The following is a 17,478-nucleotide window of genomic DNA, read 5'->3' as shown; positions in this document are numbered from 1 at the left end:
GCCCGGGCGCGGAGGCTCCAGCAAAATGGTCCCGCGCTGGGCGCTGCTCCTCCTCCTCGTCCCCTTGGCGGGGGCCACGGAGCGCCCCGGAGGCCGGGAGGACGGCCCGGGCCTGGCGGCGACCCCGGCCGCGCCCAACGCCTCGCACTTCTTCTGGAACAACTACACCTTCTCCGACTGGCAAAACTTTGTGGGCGGGCGGCGCTACGGGGCCGAGTCCCAGAACCCCACGGTGAAAGCGCTGCTCATCGTGGCTTACTCCTTCATCATCGTCTTCTCGCTCTTTGGCAACGTCCTGGTGTGTCATGTCATCTTCAAGAACCAGCGGATGCACTCGGCCACCAGCCTCTTCATCGTCAACCTGGCCGTCGCCGACCTGATGATCACGCTCCTGAACACCCCCTTCACTTTGGTGAGGCCGGCGGGGCGCGCGCGGGTCCCCTCCTCGCTCCGTCCCACCGCCCACCCCGCCACCCGCCACTCTCTCTCCTCCTTTCTCTCGCTCCCTCCTTCCCTCCGCCACCCTCCCTCCCTCTCCCGCCTGTCTTCCTGTCTCCATCTCTTAGTCTCTCTCTCTTGCTCTCTAATTTCTCACCTCTCCTGTTTTTCCATCTCTTAGTCTTTTTGTCAGTCTCTGTCGTTCTGTCCGTGTCTCTCTGGAAGCCTTCTGTCTCTCTTTGTCCGTCTCTCTGAGTCGTCATCATTTTTCCTCGTTGTGACTCTTTCTGTGCCTCTGTTTCCAACCTCCCCCTCTTTACCTTACTTGTTGGGTTGTGTTCTTCCCTTCCCACCCCCCACACGCCTTCTAACCCAGAGCTTCTGCAGCTGGTGGTGGTCTCGGGATAATGATTTTAGTGTCTTGCAGTCAGTTTTGAATGAATGAGCATCTTCTGTTGAATGTTAATGTCACTGAGCATGAGCTTGTTTGATAATTGAGCAGTACATCAAAGTCCCTTGAAATATAAGCAAAGATTGTTCCGTTACCCTCCTCCCCCCACTCCTACCCACCACCACCACCACCCCTACCCCTCACCCCCCCATCCCCCATCCCCCATCCCCCACGGCCAAGGTGAAGCCTATTAAATACACCCCTCTCCGGATGGGGATGCGTTTAGCCACAGGGGAAATATCAAACGATTGCTAATTGTTAGTAGAACCTGAAGTGCACCTTTACCTAGACCACGTATTTAAATTGCATTTCTCTGCTGTGCTTTGACAGCGAGGCAGCCATGAAGTCTGTGTTGGGGGAGAGGTTGGGCCCAGGGCTGGGACAGGCTGGGGCTTCTGCCCAGGGAGGCAGGTGAGCCTCCTCCCCAGCCTGGGCTGCTCGGTGTTAGTGGGTGGCTTAGTGGCGTCATTTCTGTCCCTCTGGGACTTGGGAGTGTACTTGGGAGTGTGGTGCTCATGGATGATTTAAGACTAGGAGGGCCCTGACTGAGCGGCCATAATGACAGCTACATCTTCCGTTTCTGTAGCACCAGTTAACATTTCCCACCTAACCTGTAGATAACACCTTGTGGAATTTGAGCTATTACCAAAGCAGTGTCTGTTCATATCTCTCTGTATCTCATTGTTTCTCTTTGTCACATTAAAACTACATTCTTTGTCCTCACTTATGAGAACATCCCTCACATTTTACAGATGAGGAAACGAAGGCACTGAGGTATTCAATCCCCTGTCCAAGGTCACTTCGCTAGTAAATGGCAGAGCCAAGATGAGAATTACTTCCCTGATTAAAGTCCAGAGGTCTGTCCACTAAGCACCCACCCAGGAGTGGGAAAGGGGGCAGTCTCAGGCCATGTTAGGCTACACGACTCCAAACCGTGGGCTTTTCCTGTTCTCCTTCCAGCTCATGTCTAAAGGACTCCTGGCCACTCAGGGTCCTCTAGGCGCTAACCAAGGACACGGGGGCTAGCAAATACCCCTGCCCCTTCCACCATACTCCCCTCTGCTGCCTGGAAGCACAAGAGAGTGCATCTCTGTCTCCCCTTGACTCCCCCCTTGGTTTCTGACCTGACAATCTGCAATGTTGGGGTTAGGCTGGGCCACCCAGGATGGTCCCAGGGCCTGGCTTTGGGCTGCTGCCCAGAGTAGAATGCAACAGACATGAGGTGGGAGGGGAGGGAGGCCACAGAACCCAGGCCAGGCTGCAGCCAAGATCTGGCAACCCCTGCCCTGGAGAATGTCCTTTGAGAGAGGAGCTCGCAAGGTCATGAGAACCCAGCACTACTTCCAGGTTGATTTAAAGCAGCGTGGCCTTCAACCTGACCCCTGTACCTGTCCCAGTCCAAACTCCTATCACAGCTTCCAAGGTGCTGGCCACCAGGGAGAGTGAAAAGGTAAAGGGAGGGTCTTCTAAGGCGTCAGCCAGGCTCCTCCACTGGGTAAGAGGTCCTTTCTGCAGGCTGGTTGCTGACAGTAGCCTTCCTCTGCGGTCTCTCTTTCTATCCTCTTTGCATCCGATATCAGCATCCAGTGTAGCTCTGGTCATTGGGAGAACAATCACTTACAGTTCCCATGGTAGAGATACAGGCTATGGTGGAGCCCTGAGGAGGGAGTCATTCATTCTGACCTGCCAGAGTCCCAGGAGAAGGTCCAAGGATATCTTACCAAGAACATGACATTTCAAAGGGGCCAGAATGTGCTGGAATTTCCCAGGTCAGGATGAATGCTCAGTGCGGACAGAGGGACCTGGAGGAGCAAAGACAAGAGGCGTCAGAGCTCATGTTGTGTTGAGGGACCGTTGCGTGGCGCAGTGTAGCTGGAGCAGCGGAAGCAGGAAGCCCGGTGAAGGAGCCAGCAGGGCAGGAGAGAAGCAGGGCCAGAAAGGAAGGCTGGGCCCAGCCTGTTAATGGGCCTGGATACTTATAAGGCATCTGGCACTGTCCTCAGGGCCATGATGATTCTAAGCAGGAAGGTAACAATACAGTTTAAGAAAAATACTATCAGCAGCATGAAGGTTGAGTTACAAGGGGACAAGATCGGAAGACAAGGAAAGCTGCCAGGAGGCTGTAATAGTGCAGGTGAGAGATGATGGGGGACTCCACTAGAGCCATAGTCTTCAGACTGAAGAGGAGGAAATGGATTGAAAACTATTTAGAGGTAGCACTGGTTGGCTTTTTTTTTTTTTTAATATATTTCTTTATTGATTTCAGAGAGGAAGGGAGAAGAGGAGAGAGATAGAAACATCAATGATGAGAGAGAATCACTGATCGGCTGCCTCCTGCACACCCCCTACTGGGGATCGAGCCCACAACCCAGGCATGTGCCCTTGGCCGGAATCGAACCTGGGACCCATCGGTCCGCAGGCTGACGCTCTATCCACTGAGGATATCCAAGCCGGCTAGGGCAGCACTGGTTTGCTTTAGCAATGCATTGAATATAGCAGGTGAGGAGTAGGCATAGCTAAAAATTTCTAGCTCTGTAATGTTATTGGACTGTTCAAGGCCTCATGTCGCTCCTCCCTGCCCATTCCAAAGATAGTCAAGTCCATGATCTGCTGGCCCAGCTTTGTGATCTGACCAGACTTGTTCCTCATGACTCTTCCACACTCTCCAGCCAATACCCTTCCACCCCTTATTCCCCAAACAGGTCCTGAGATTTCTGATCCAGTGCCAGATTCTTTGTTCTTATCTCCACATGTGCAAATCCTACCTATTCCTTTTAAAAAATAAATATATTTTAAATTGATTTCAGAGAAGAAGGGAGAGGGAGAGAAAGATAGAAACATCAATGATAAGAGAATTATTGATCAGCTGCCTCCTGTACACCCCACACTGGGGATTGAGCCCACAACCCGAGTGTGTGCCCTGACCGGGAATCCAACGCTTGATTCATAGGTTGATGCTCAACAAATTAAGTGGGCCCTACCTATTATTTAAAGTTCATCTCAAATGTCTCATGTCATAATAATGACAGTTAGCAGTGTTAAGTACTTGCTGTGGACTAAGCGCTGTTGTACCTGCTTTATATGTAGTGTCTCCTGTTTGGCTTTCATAGCAACCATGTGCAAAGGGTTAGCCCCGTTTTATCGGTGATGAAAGTGAGACTCATAGGACCTGAGTGCATTGCCCAAGGTGACAGCTGTAAGTGGCCAATACCCTGCTGTAAACCACTACGCACTATTCTTTCTGTTGGCCTGACCTGCTCTATTTTCCCCACTCATACCCTGCCTGGGGGCCTCAGTGCCCTTTGCTGGAGCCTTCTGCAGGGCGTTAAAAACTTTCTGTTTTTCATCTGAGGTACCTGAGTCCTCCTTTGCCCAGACTGGAAGCTCCTTTATCAGAATCAGTGCTTGACCTCTCTCGGGCATGGGCCGTGACTCACAGCAGCTGCTCCAGCACTGACTGGATGGTGTGGGATGGGGCCTAAGCCGGCTCCTAAAGACTGCATTGCCCTGGAAGCTCCTCTTCTCCCCTTCCCCCCCCCCCCCCCCGCATCCCTCCCTGCCCCTGCCACACCTCTTCAGGTCCCTGGCTCTCCTTCCCAAATGATGGATTGCAAGGCCTGCTTAGCCAGCATTGGAGAGCACAGCCCACACGCGATGCTGTGACTTTTCAGTTGTGTCTTCCTCATTATTCTGAACTCATACAGACCAGGACTTAATTTTATTATTATTGTGAAAATAGCTACTATTCATTTCTAATATTTCTAGCAATGTGCTAGGCATTGTGTTGCACCCTTTGTAAATTTTAAAACACTTAATCCTTACATAAGTTTGCAAAGTAGAGATTTTAAGCCTTTATTTTTTTTTTTACAAATGAGCACATTGAGGTTCAGAGATTGCATACCTTGCTCAAGGTCACACAGCTAGAAACTAGCAGAGGCGGGAAGGGTACCTCACAAGGGGACAAGACTGGAGGACAGGGAAAGCTGGGATGAGGCTATACTGATCCAGGTGCGAGATAATAGCAGACTTCACCAGGGCCATGACCTTGGAACTGAAGCCCAAAGCCCATGCCCTTCCTATACTCTCCTGACACCCAACAGGGCCTGGCCCCAGCAGCATGATCGGAGGCTGTTGAACTGAATGATGGACAATGAGTCACACTAGAGAAAATCATGTGTGACCCACAGTCTGCTGTGAAGAGTGGAAGACGCAGGAGCTGGACGAGGCCTTCCAGGGGATGCTCCTTAGAGGCCACAGGGTCAGGGAGGGGGGACGTCAGGGTCAAGGCCTATCTGTCTCCTGACCTCTGCGGGCTTGTCTCCAGGTCCGCTTCGTGAACAGCACATGGGTGTTCGGGAAAGGCATGTGCCACGTCAGCCGCTTCGCCCAGTACTGCTCCCTGCACGTCTCTGTCCTGACGCTGACAGCCATTGCCGTGAACCGCCACCAGGTGAGGGCACCTCCCCCAGCCCCCTGTCCTCCCCTCTCTGCCTTTGTTTTCCAGAGGGGACGTGAGACCCTTAAACAGTACTCTAGCCCCCTTTTCAATGAATGCATTTGTCTTATTGAGTAGTATGAAGGCTTAGATTAGGTAGATTAATCCCTTTATACTAGGTGCTGCGGAAAGTTATTCCCCGTTTGTTGTTCCAGTGAAGACTCATTGCTGGTATTTGGTGCCTTAGAAATTAATGAATTTGCTTTACAGGCAGAAAAGCAAACCTGGGAGATCACAGATGGAAAGAGAGTGACAAATAATTTTAGGTTGGAGAAAAGGCTCCTGGCAGGGAGATGGACATTCGCTTGCCCACGCTGCTGATGAGGAAAACAAACTAGGGTGCCCAGGTGGCCAGAGCAGGCACTGGGGTGGGACAGGAAGGTCCTGTTCGCTGTCCTGCTTCAGCAGACACACATGGGTGGATGCGGTGAGGGGAACTGAAGAGGATCTGGGGGTCCATCCTGGAGGAGGAGGGTTCCGTGGCAGGCGTCTTACACTAACTCAGTGAACCCATGTTGAATACTTGGGTCTTTGCTGAATCAAGGAATAGAAGCTCAGAAAGTGCTTACATAACGTTTCCAAGATCATATGCCTGGCGAATAATGAAGCTGGGATTAGACTGAGGTCTCTCTGGCTCCAAGCGCATTCTCTGATCATCGTCCACCCTGCTCTAGAAGACGCAAGGCCACCTGCAAGGCCAATGCCATAGGGCCACCAGGACAAAGAGAGGTAGAATTGATGCTGAGTAGCTCTGAGAGGTGCCACAGGACTAAGAGGCTTCAAGATGCAGATGCAAAGATGCAGCTTAATATGATGAAGAAGTGGCTAATGGAAGATTTCGAAAAACACACAGCTGCCTGGGGAGGTATGAGTTTCATGTACCAGCCATATTTAAGCAAAATCTGATAGGGATGTTCAGAGTAGATTCATACATCTGATAGGGAATTGAGATCTCTTTATCCCTGCGATGCCATCATTTTGACATTTATGTTGCAGATGCTTTGGTGCAAAGTGTGAAAAGGTTGCACACAAATGTTTCCTGCCTTTTCTTAACCTCCCCTAATTCAACAAGAAGGACTCTGGGTTACCTTTGCCCGGCCTATGCTTATCCCATTTAACACTGCTACCTGAGAGTTGCCCCTTGGGTAAAGGTGGGTCTGAGGAACAGGGTGGGAGTATTGACCACGTTGCTGTGACTTATACCCAGACAGGACACCCTGTCCCAAAGCCAGCGGAGTCTTTGAGCAGTGTCTGGGGCCTCGGGCCTAGGCTTTCAGTCCCTTCAGCAACCTGAACAACGGAGTGTGGGGGCAAAGGTGGCAAAGTCCAGAGTGGAGATGTGCTGGGCTGCTTCTAAAGCCTAGGCACTCTCTCCTGTAAAACCTTGAAAACGTTGGGAGAAAAGTTTGGGAGGACACAGCCAGAATGTCCAGCGTGTCTTGGGATGGACTGCTGAGGTAGTGGCAGCTCTTTACGACCTATCCCCTGGATCCTGGACTCACCTACCCCAAACTGCCTTTTTCAAGACATAATATTCTAATCTTAAAATGAGGATGCTGCTAAATACCCAAGTGTTTATTTAAAGCTTTTAGGAGAACCAGTTGGCATACAGTAGCAATTTCAAGATGCTTTTCAGCCTGAAACCTATAATACTGAGAAAGACATTTAGTAATGACTTCTATAAAGAGTGCTATGAACCCCCAAATCAATGTCAGTACAGCTTCCCATGATAGGTGGTGGGAGTCTCCTCTCCACAACTGTCACCCTCAGAGCCCTTTGTAACCCAAGGGGCTTGGAATCATGAGGCGATGAGGTCAGATCCTGAGGTGGAGGCTGGCCCTGGCTTGTTCCTCTGCCAGCCTTGCTGTGGGGCTGTGGGTGTCCTGAACGCAGACCCATCTTTCACCCTCCCTATCTTCTCACTGCACCCTGGTCCTGCCACAGACGACTTTCATTACTGCCTGGAGACTCTGAGTCCAGGTGACACCCTCTTCCTAGCCCTGGAGGTGGGCTGTGGGTTGGTGTAGCTCAGGGGCTCAATAATGAATCAGAGGGTGCTTTACTTTATAAATAGGAGCTACCTGCTTTATTGTGACGAGTGAGCCATGTCATTCAGATTTCTCATTTGTTTCAAAACTTCTTCAGCCGGTGATGCAGTTTGCTTGTTTTCCAGGTCATTATGCATCCATTGAAACCCCGGATCTCCATCACAAAAGGTGTCATCTACATCGCAGTCATCTGGACCATGGCTACCTTCTTTTCACTCCCACATGCTATCTGCCAGAAATTATTTACCTTCAAGTACAGGTGAGATTAACCAGTAGGGAGCAGCCTGGGGACTCAGAGGACTTTGACACAGGGGAGTTACCAGTACCGGCCACCCAGAGAGAGCCAGAGCCATTCTCTCTGCCTCTCTCACATCCTGTTGTTTCCAGACCTGTGCCTATCCTCTCCTTTTCTTTTCTTTTCTTTTCTTTTCTTTTCTTTTCTTTTCTTTTCTTTTCTTTTCTTTTCTTTTCTTTTCTTTTCTTTTCCTCCCCTCCCTTCCCCTCTCCTTTCTCTCTCTCTCTCTCTCTCTCTCTCTCTCTCTCTCTCTCTCTCTCTCTTTTTGTTCTTTCTTCTCATCTTTCCTTCAATTTCCTCTTTAGTCTCTGTGCAGTTTACAAGGCCAAGGCAATATTGATTAGCGTTTGTCCCTGGGAGCATGTACTCTCAGAGACTGAGCTTTACTAGTCAATCACCCAGGCCGTGTTTAAATGGTGTAGTTTAAATTCTCTTGCACAACCTACAAAACAAACATGTATGTGTCTGAGGCAGGGTGCCCATTCAGGTTTCTTTGCCAAATGCTCTCACGGAATGAGAATTCCTTTCAAAGCACTCAGTGTTTAAAATGTAAGCACTTGACTGTGCTACTAGTTTATAAAGGCGATTGCCCCCACTAGATTGTAAAGTTGGGGAGAGCTGGCCCCATTTTTTATTTTGCTTCCTTGGTCTCCCTAGCACCTAACTTACTGTTTCCACATAACAAGCCCTCAACAGCTATTGACTGAATGAGTGAATGAATGAATGAATGGGCTTGGAGTGATTTTTGTCAGTTCAATAATTGTTTTACATGAGGTTCCTCAGAAACAGACCCCGTTAGGCAGGGCAGCAAATGGGAGAGCTTGGAGAACGGTGGGATTTGAGGGGAAAATGTAGCCTGCTCCACAGGGAGTTCTGGTAACAGAGTTTGCCAGCCTTGAGGCAACTGGAGCCGGGTTTTCTTATTCTAGGCTTCCCTTGGGAAAACAGGAACTCCTAGCCACATCTGGATCTTAACGGATCTGTAGGGAGTGTCTTCAGCAGCCCTGGGTAGGCCTAGGCACCTAGGAAGGTCACAGGTGCCAGCTGCTTCTTAGGGGACAGCCAGGAGCTGGGGGTCTGGCACTCTAGACAGGTAAAGGGGATCTAAGAGGATCCAGGGGGTGCGGTGCTGGCATGTCCTAGAGTAGCCATGTGCTGCCCCAGGTGCTGTCACACTCCAGTGACATAAGCAGGGTCAAGAGAGTAAACTCTGAAGGCCGATTTCAACCAACTTAAAAAGCTCCCTCCCGAATGCTAGTATATTAGAGTGGGTCACATGCCCAGACCCCCGGCACTCAGACTCCCCATCTGCCTTCACACATGGAGGGATGTTTTTTTTTTTTTTTTTTTCTTCTTCTAACAAAAGCAAACAGAGTTCTCTCTTTCACTAGTGATGACTACCAGCATATATAACAAGAGCAGCAGGCCACAAGGTGTGATGAGAAAATAGCCATTTTGAGTTGCTGTCTAGATATTTTACAGTCTGACAACCCTGATCACACTGAGTCTGGACATTTAGATAAGGGCCCGAGCTTAGGATCCCACCACAAGTTCCTACCTTGCTTTTCCCAGGGCACCTTTTTATTTATTTTTATATTAGAGGCCCAATGCATGAAATTCGTGCAAGGGGTTTAGTCCTCACAGCCCCGGCTGCTTCGGCCAGCCCTCGCAGCCTCAGCCAGCCCACCCAGCCCCTGCTTCATCCAGAAGGTCTTCCAGATGGTTGTTCTGCGGTTTGGTCTAATTAGCTTATTAGCTCTTTATTATATAAGATTTTATTTTTAAAAATTTATCTTTATTGTTGAAAGTATTACAGATGTCCCCTTCCCCCCCTCCCCCCATTGACCTCCTCCACCCCTCACCCCCTAGGCCTTTACCCCACTATTGTCTGCATTCATGGGTTATGCATATCTATATATATAAAAGCCTAATATGCAAATTGTCCCCTTGAGAGTTTGACCGGGAGACCAGGAGTTCGATCACTCACTATGACGTGTGCTGACTACCAGGGGGTGGCATGGAACAAAGGAAGGTCCCGGCTGGCAACTGGAAAGCCCTGATCCACCCTGATCGCCGGCCAGGCCTAGGGACCCTACCTGTGCATGAATTTTGTACACCAGGCCTCTAGTATGCATATAAGTTCTTTGGTTAATCTCTTCCTGCCCCTCTTTCATTCCCCCCCTCGCATCTTTCAACCAACAAAAAGTTCTCTGTATCTATGAGTCTTTTTGTTTGTTCATTTTGTTTGTAGATTCAATTGTTGATAGAATATAGTTATTGCCATTTTATTGTTCATATTTTTTTTATCTTCTTTGAGAAGACCCTACAACATTTCATATAATACTGGTTTAGTGGTGATGAACTTCTTTAGCTTTTTCTTGTCTGGTAAGCTCTATATGCCCATTGAATCTAAATGATAGCTTTGCAGGATAGAGTAATCTTGGTTGTAGATATTTGCTTTTTATCAGTTTGAATATTTCTTGCCATTCCTTTCTGGCCTGCAAAGTTTCTTTTGAGAAATCAACTCACTGTCTTATGGAAGCTCCCTTATAGGTAACTAACTGCTTTTCTCTTGCTGCTTTTAATATTTTTTCTTTAACTTTTTGCATTTTAATTATGTGTCTTGATGTGGGTCTCTTTGGTCTCATCTTGTTTGGGACTCTCTGTGCTTCCTGGACTTGTATGTCTGTTTCCTTCACCAAGTTAGGGAAGTTTTCTGTCATTATTTTTTCAAATAGGTTTACAATTTCTTGCTCTGTCTCTTCTCCTTTCAGCACCCTGTCTCAGGGGATCCTTACACTATCATCATTTTTTTATTTTTTTATTCTTTTTTTATTTTTGCTGTTCTGATTGGGTGTTTTTTGCTTCCTCATATTCCAAATTGATGGTTTGATTCTTGGTCTCCCTTACTCTATTGTAGACTCCCTTTAAGTTATTCTTTATTTCAGTTAGTTCTTTTTTTATGCTTCTAAGGTCCTCACTAAGTTCATTGAGCATTCTTATAACCAGTGTTTTGAACTCTGCATCTAGCGATTGCTTTCTCTCCATTTTGTTTAGTTCTTTTTCTAATGGAGTTTTGTTCCACTCTTTTATGTGGAACATGTTTCTTTGTCTCCTTGTTTGGGCTGTCTCTCTGTCTTTGTTTCTATGTATTAGGTTGAGCTGCTATGTCTGCTAGGCTTGGTAGTATGGCCTAAGGTAGTAGGTATCCTGTAGGGGCCAGTGGCACAGCCTCCCTGCTCACCCCAGCTGGGCACTTGAAGTGTGCCTCTCCCCCACCCAATGTGGGCTGTAACCCTTCTGTTGTAATTGAGTCTTGATTGCTGTTGGCATGTCAATGGGAGGGGATTACTCAGGCTGATCAGCTGCAAGGACTGGCTGTGACCACTGACCTCCAACCACCTTGGAGGATCAGCTGTGCAGGGGCACACACATAGAGCAAGACTTACTTCAGTGGGGCTCTGCTATTCACTGAGTCCACCCCTTGAGTGTGTCACTTGTGAAAGTGGTTGGGTGATGTGGTCTGAAGCTGTTCACTGGGTGTGCTGGATCTGGGGCCTCCTGGGAGGTGCAGGCCAAGGTCAGCCACTGCCTGTATTCTGCCTGAGGCCACTAGGCATAAGCTACAAAACAATCTGCAGATGGCTGCTTCTTGTGCTGGGCTTGGAGGTGCCCAGGCAAGGCCAAGCTGCTGCTAGAGCCAGGCATGAGGCCATTTAGTGAGGGGTATGGGACTTGCTGGGGCCAGATGCTGCTTGTTTGAGAGATTTTAGGAAAATCTGAAGCCTGAACCAAGACAGGCCATTTTATTGTAAAGCCCTGGAAACAGCTTGAGTGGGCCCAAAAGTTGAGTGGAAAAGGGCCTTAGGAATCACCAGGGTGGGATAAACAGTGTGATCCAGGTTGCTGGAGTCTCATCTGCCAGCTCTGTAGGTGAAGGGCTCATCAAAGGAACAATGGCTACTGCCAGCACTTCTGTCTGGGAGAAAGGTGCCCCTCTGGCTTGCCCTGATGTCAGACAATTCAGTTCCTTCCCGTATGTCTTTCAAGTTGCTGTCCCTGCACTGGAGCTCAGAGGGAGTGAGTCCAAGTAAGTTCATGCACAGGCTTTTTAAGAGGAACTGTGTGAGATGCTAGCAGCCTCAGTCTCCCTCCTCAATGCACATTGGTTTTTATAGTCAGAAGTTATGGGTACTTTACTTCGTGGCACTAGAACCCTGAGCTGGGGGACCTGGTGTGGGCCTGGGACCCCTTGCTTCTCAGGGAGGACCTCCACAGCCCAGCTACCCTCCTGATTTTTATCTGACACACATGGGTATGGGACCAGCCCTTCTGCACCTCTGCCCCTCCTACCAGACTTGATGTGGCTTCTTTAATTTTATAGTTGTAGGACGTCCATTTAGCTTGCTTCCAGGCAGTTCTGAATGATGGTTGTTCTGTAGTTTACTTGTAATTTTGATGTGGTTTGGGGAGGAGGTGAGTACCATGTTTACCTACATCACCATCTTGACCAGAAGTCTGGGGCACCTTTTTACATGACCCCTCAAAGTTGAGCCTGCAAAATATTAGTGACCACTGCCTCAGCCACCTTATAATAAGTAATAGGTCCTTGCTACCCTGCTCTCTGCCTCCTGTTCACTGATGACTTAGGATGGAGGACTATCCTTCCTCCAGCTCATTGCACCTCTGTTCTGAAATCTGTAAGCAATAAATCTTGTGACTTGACTTCCTTTGTGTGACTATATTGAGATAGTGCCTTCAAAATGGACATATGATTTTTACTTCCCCAAAGTGGGAGCTTGGATACCTAGAGAGCTGTCTGCTGCCCCCATATGAGTGGCTTATGCCTCCTTATTCAGCAGGTCATTATCTTTAACACAGTATCTCTGGATTTTTCAATACACATGGATATCCTTAAAAAGTTTGAAGAAGACTGGGTATATTACATAGAAAATAAGTATGTTATTCTGGGATTGCCACTCATAGTATCAAGACCCATCATGTCTTTGGCCCATTTCTTAGTTCCCTTCTGGAATGGCAATAGGTAGTATAATGGGGAATTCTTGAATACACTGTGCTCCCAGGATGAGTTAGGTATAAGATGAGGAACACCAGTGTTGCATTCATTCATTGAACAGATGTTTATTGGGTCTCTATTATGAGCTAGGGAAAATGCAAAGTTAAGAGGACACAGAGAGATCCAGGTATATTCCTTATCTTTATAGAACTCCCAACCTAGTGGGAAAGTTGGAAATGTAATCAGATAATTAGGCTGGAGCATTAAAAGTGCTATAACAGATGGATTTACCAGCAGGCTAGTGCTTCTTGGGCTGAGGCCTTTCTAGACTAATTGCACACTTTCCTTCTCTCTGTCTCCCTGTGTCTCTGTGTCTCTCTCTCTCTCCCCTTGCCCCCAGTGAGGACATTGTTCGCTCCCTATGCCTGCCAGACTTTCCTGAGCCAGCTGACCTCTTCTGGAAGTACCTGGACTTGGCCACCTTCATCCTGCTTTACATCCTACCCCTCCTCATCATCTCTGTAGCCTATGCCCGTGTAGCCAAGAAGCTGTGGTTGGGCAACACAATCGGCGACGTGACCACGGAGCAGTACCTGGCCCTGCGGCGCAAGAAGAAGAAGACCATCAAGATGCTGATGCTGGTGGTGGTCCTCTTTGCCCTCTGCTGGTTCCCCCTTAACTGCTACGTCCTCCTCCTGTCCAGCAAGGTCATCCATACCAACAATGCCCTCTACTTCGCCTTCCATTGGTTTGCCATGAGCAGCACCTGCTACAACCCCTTCATCTACTGCTGGCTTAACGAGAACTTCAGGGTGGAGCTGAAGGCATTACTAAGCATGTGCCAGAGGCCACCCAAGCCTCAGGAGGAGAGGCCACCCTCTCCAGTCCCTTCCTTCAGGATGGCTTGGACAGAGGAAGGCAAGGGGCGGAGGGCTACACTAGCCAACAACCTCCTGCCCTCCCCCCAACTCCAGTCTGGGAAGACAGACCTATTGTCTGTGGAGCCCATTGTGGCGATGAGTTAGAGGAGGGTGAGAAGAGGCAGAGGGGAGGGCTCTGTCTACAGCTGAGATTGGGAGAGAGCCTGAGGACAGAGCCTGGAAAAGAGCCTGTCCTCTCATACATGACCTTCACCATGCTGGAAACAAGTTCCTGCAGAAGCCATAGGACTCTTGAGTTCCTAGGAAACTGCTTAGCTTCCTGGCCACATTTGATGTGAAGACTAAAAGGCACCTACCAACTAGACATATGTTTGTGAATTTCTGTCTAAGAAATGCTGTGAGGAATATCACCCTGGTTCCTGAGCCAGAGAACAAGACAACTTCAACCCAGATGGAGGCTGAGTCAGTCAACTGCCTCCAACTGTCAGGCAGCTGCCTTACCTCCCTCCCTGCCACTGAGCATCCTTAAGGACACCTGAGTCATATTTGGGTGTGGCTGACCCAGATGCACAGAGCTGTGCTTGAAGAAGCTCATTGCACAGTGCAAGGTTAGCGAACCAGAGTTGGCACAGATGTTTTCACGCCTCACTTTCTGAAGTCATGGGAACAGGATGGATCACAATTTTGTGGTAGCCTGGCCTGATATTTGATAAGAAAGGAACAATTTGGTTGCTTAAAACAACAACAAAAATTATTATTAAAACTTTGGAAAATTCAGAAAAGCACAAAGAAGAAAATAAAAATCACCCCCTTCTCCCTACGTGTGATAAGCTGTTAGCTGTCGATTTATTTGCAACTTTTTCTTTCGTGCCTGTGTGTGATTCATTTCATGATGAACTGCACTTTGCCATGCAGAGATAAGCAAGAAACGGGCACAGCAGAGAACCCTTGAGCCTCTCTCCCAGGAATAGTGTCCACCACTAACAGAAGAGTTGGAAGACGAGGTGGGAGAGGAGCTCCACGAGAAGACTGTCACAGAGCAGACAGCCTGCCTTCCTCTTGTAGTCAGTGGTGAGGGGGGCCTGGCTGAAGTAACTCTTTTCAGATGGTGGCCATTGTGATGAGCTGGGAACAAAGCTCATCCAAGAGCCACAATTCCTTCTGTCCTGGAATCACACAGAATGGGAGGCGGAAAGCCTTGCCCTGCTTTCACAGGAGATGAGGGAGCAGACTTTCCAACATGCTGGAAATCATTGTAAGACACCTCACACCCCCTCCCCCAATCTATCTAGAGAGGCCATTTCTCTGTGTTGCCTAAATAGTAAGGCTTCTTTATTTTCTTCATTGTCAGCATCACTTACAGAAACCTGTGCCATCATTGTGATGGTCCTTCAGGACTCAACGTGCCAGAGAAACCTCATTCCAGAGACTGAGCATTTCATCACCTTCTATCTAAAAGACGCCTCAGGCAGAAAAGAGCTTCATTCACCAGCCTGACATCTGGGTTCTGGGTTGCCACTCTCACTGGTTTTAGCTTTCTTCTAGCACCAGACAGATTCAGAAAGCAAAGCATGGTTATGGTACAGAGTGGAAAACTCAGGTTTGGGGAGAAGGGGTTTCCTCCAAGGTTCACTTAGATCGCGTGGCTGTTAATGGAAACTGAACTTGGTCCTATCACTTGCTTCTCTATAATGAACCATGGGACTTTGTTATACTATTCTATTTATGAGGAAGTTTGAAACTTTTCAGGATGTAAAGTTTTGAAAAAAATCATCTTTTGAACAGTGGGTAAGAAAGTGACTTTCATGGAGCAGAGAGAGCTGTCTGAATCCATAGGGATCCCCAGGTGGGTTTTTCTGGCCAAATGGCTCCCATGTCTGTTGGGGTCCAGCCCCAGCAGGTCCAGTGGTTCCCAAAGGTGTGGACAGAGTCGGCGAAGAAGGAATGGCACGGAGACAGCGTTCAGTTGATCAGCAGCCTAGCCAGCTTCTCCCTCCAGGTTCTCTAGCTAGATTCTCTCTTTATTCTCCTGTTATATCTGTTTTGATACCATTTGATTTTAATCCTATCCATTCTATTCCAAAGGTTAGGGCATTTGTTATCTCCATTCCAAGGTCACTACTCTACTGTTCTGTTAAGCTCCAAGGAAGTAACTGAAGGAGATTATCCTAAGTAAAGATTATGTAGCTTAAGCGTGATTGTTCGTAGTTAAGGTGATTAAATACCCACCTGGCACTTAGTTAAGGGGTTTTACTGGTTTATTCCCTTCCTTAGTCCTGTTAATCCCTAACTCCAGGGAAAAATCCCCACCTGGGGAAACAACCTTTCTCAGAGAGGTGACCCTGGTTAAACACATAGCGCTAAGAAGGGGAGCAAACATATTAAAAAACAGTATGCCATATATGCCAGGTCCCTTGAAACATATGCTATGCAGATGTTTCTTCCCTGCAGCGACTGTGTCAAGCAGCAAGCGTGTCTGTGCCTGTTGTCTCTGTAGCATCAAAAAGTAGCTTAGTGTTGCCATAGAAATTCTATGAACCAGAGAGAGAATGGGCAGCGGGGCCACCGTGTTCCTGAACTTTGCCTCGCTCTCTCCCAGAGCTTCTAGAAATATGGTCGAGTCACAGAGAAGCTCTTTTTGGGGGAAGGACTCACTGTTGGCCCATTAGGTCTGTGTCTCCCACCTGTAACTTGTCTGTCCCCCTCCCTATGTCCCCTACGTGCCTCAGAGCAAAAAGTGAATTATATTGTGAATGTGAAATTTGTAAAACTTGAGTCTTTCTAATGTGCTATAATGTGTATTTTAGTGTACATTGCTCTATTCTCAATAAAATAACTTTGGGTGTGTGGACTGTGCTTCTCGGACTTGTGCTTAGGCCACAGTGAGTCACCTTTAAAATGGGGATCCACATGGATTAGGTGAAGAGTATGTGGGGATCACCTGCCACACCCCTGTGCCTAACAGCCAAGGAAGTGCAGACCCTGAGGTGGTGAATAGCCAGTTGAAAACCTCTGACTTCTAGTCTAGTGCTTCTTCCACTGAGCTGGCTGTCAAGTTCCCTCTCTGTGACTATGAATCTGTGCTGTGTGTTTTTAACTTGGGGCTCCATCTGTTCCTTGGTGATTCAGGAGGTGGTGAAGCTGCCACTCAAGACCTGAGAGCGGGACTCCCACTTGCAGTGTGTCGTGGGTACTGTATTCCTACCAGGTGAGCTGGGGAGGAGCTCTCAGTGCACACATAATTACCCCGATGTCATCCAGAGCCTAGGAAATCGGTTTCAAATAATTTCACAGGCGCAGCCGAAATGGCTCAGTGGTTGAGCATCGACCTATGAACCAGGAGGTCACGGTTCAATTTTCAGTCAGGGTGCATGTGGGCTCGATCCCCAGTGTGGGGGGGAGTGCAGGAGGCAGCCAATCAATGATTCTCCTTCATCATTGATGTTTCTCTCTCCCCCTTTCCCTTTCTCTCTGAAATCAATAAAAAATATTTGTTAAAAAACAAGTAATTTCATAGAAGGTTGTACATAGGGTCGTTTACTGAGCCTGAGAGAAATTTTGAAAGGCAAATGAAAGGCAGAGGGGAAGGAGAAGGGAACAGAGATTTGCGGACACCTGCTATGTGAGACGCAGTACTGAATCTTTGTGAGCTCATGATCTCACTCGCCTTTGTTGCAGTTCTCCAGCATGGGCATTGTTATTTCTACATTGCAGATGAGGCTCAGCTAAGAATCATACAGAGGAATTGGGGAAACTCTACCTTCTTGGAGATTAGGTTCTGAGAAAAGAATCTTAATATGTTTTGAATCCACTATTTTACCAATTTCCTTGATTTTGAGACACTTTTTGGGCA

At 48.2% G+C, this 17,478-nt stretch overlaps 1 protein-coding gene across 1 annotated transcript; it reads left to right on the top strand.

The window, feature by feature from the left end:
- Nucleotides 1–25: 25 nt before the first annotated feature.
- Nucleotides 26–16,469, top strand: GPR83 (G protein-coupled receptor 83; the record flags this gene model as incomplete). The annotated part of the gene is made up of 4 exons (XM_081099236.1): nucleotides 26–412; nucleotides 5,214–5,339; nucleotides 7,558–7,691; nucleotides 13,145–16,469. The coding sequence occupies 4 exons, from the start codon at nucleotides 26–28 to the stop codon at nucleotides 13,767–13,769; spliced, it is 1,272 nt and encodes a 423-aa protein (XP_080955362.1). The 3' UTR covers nucleotides 13,770–16,469.
- Nucleotides 16,470–17,478: the final 1,009 nt, after the last annotated feature.

Source organism: Myotis nattereri (genome assembly GCF_964212035.1).
Source record: "Myotis nattereri genome assembly, chromosome: 9".
NCBI classification, from domain to species: Eukaryota; Metazoa; Chordata; class Mammalia; order Chiroptera; family Vespertilionidae; genus Myotis; species Myotis nattereri.
Note: the sequence above shows the minus strand (reverse complement) of the source record. Positions and strands in the feature narration are given on the sequence as shown.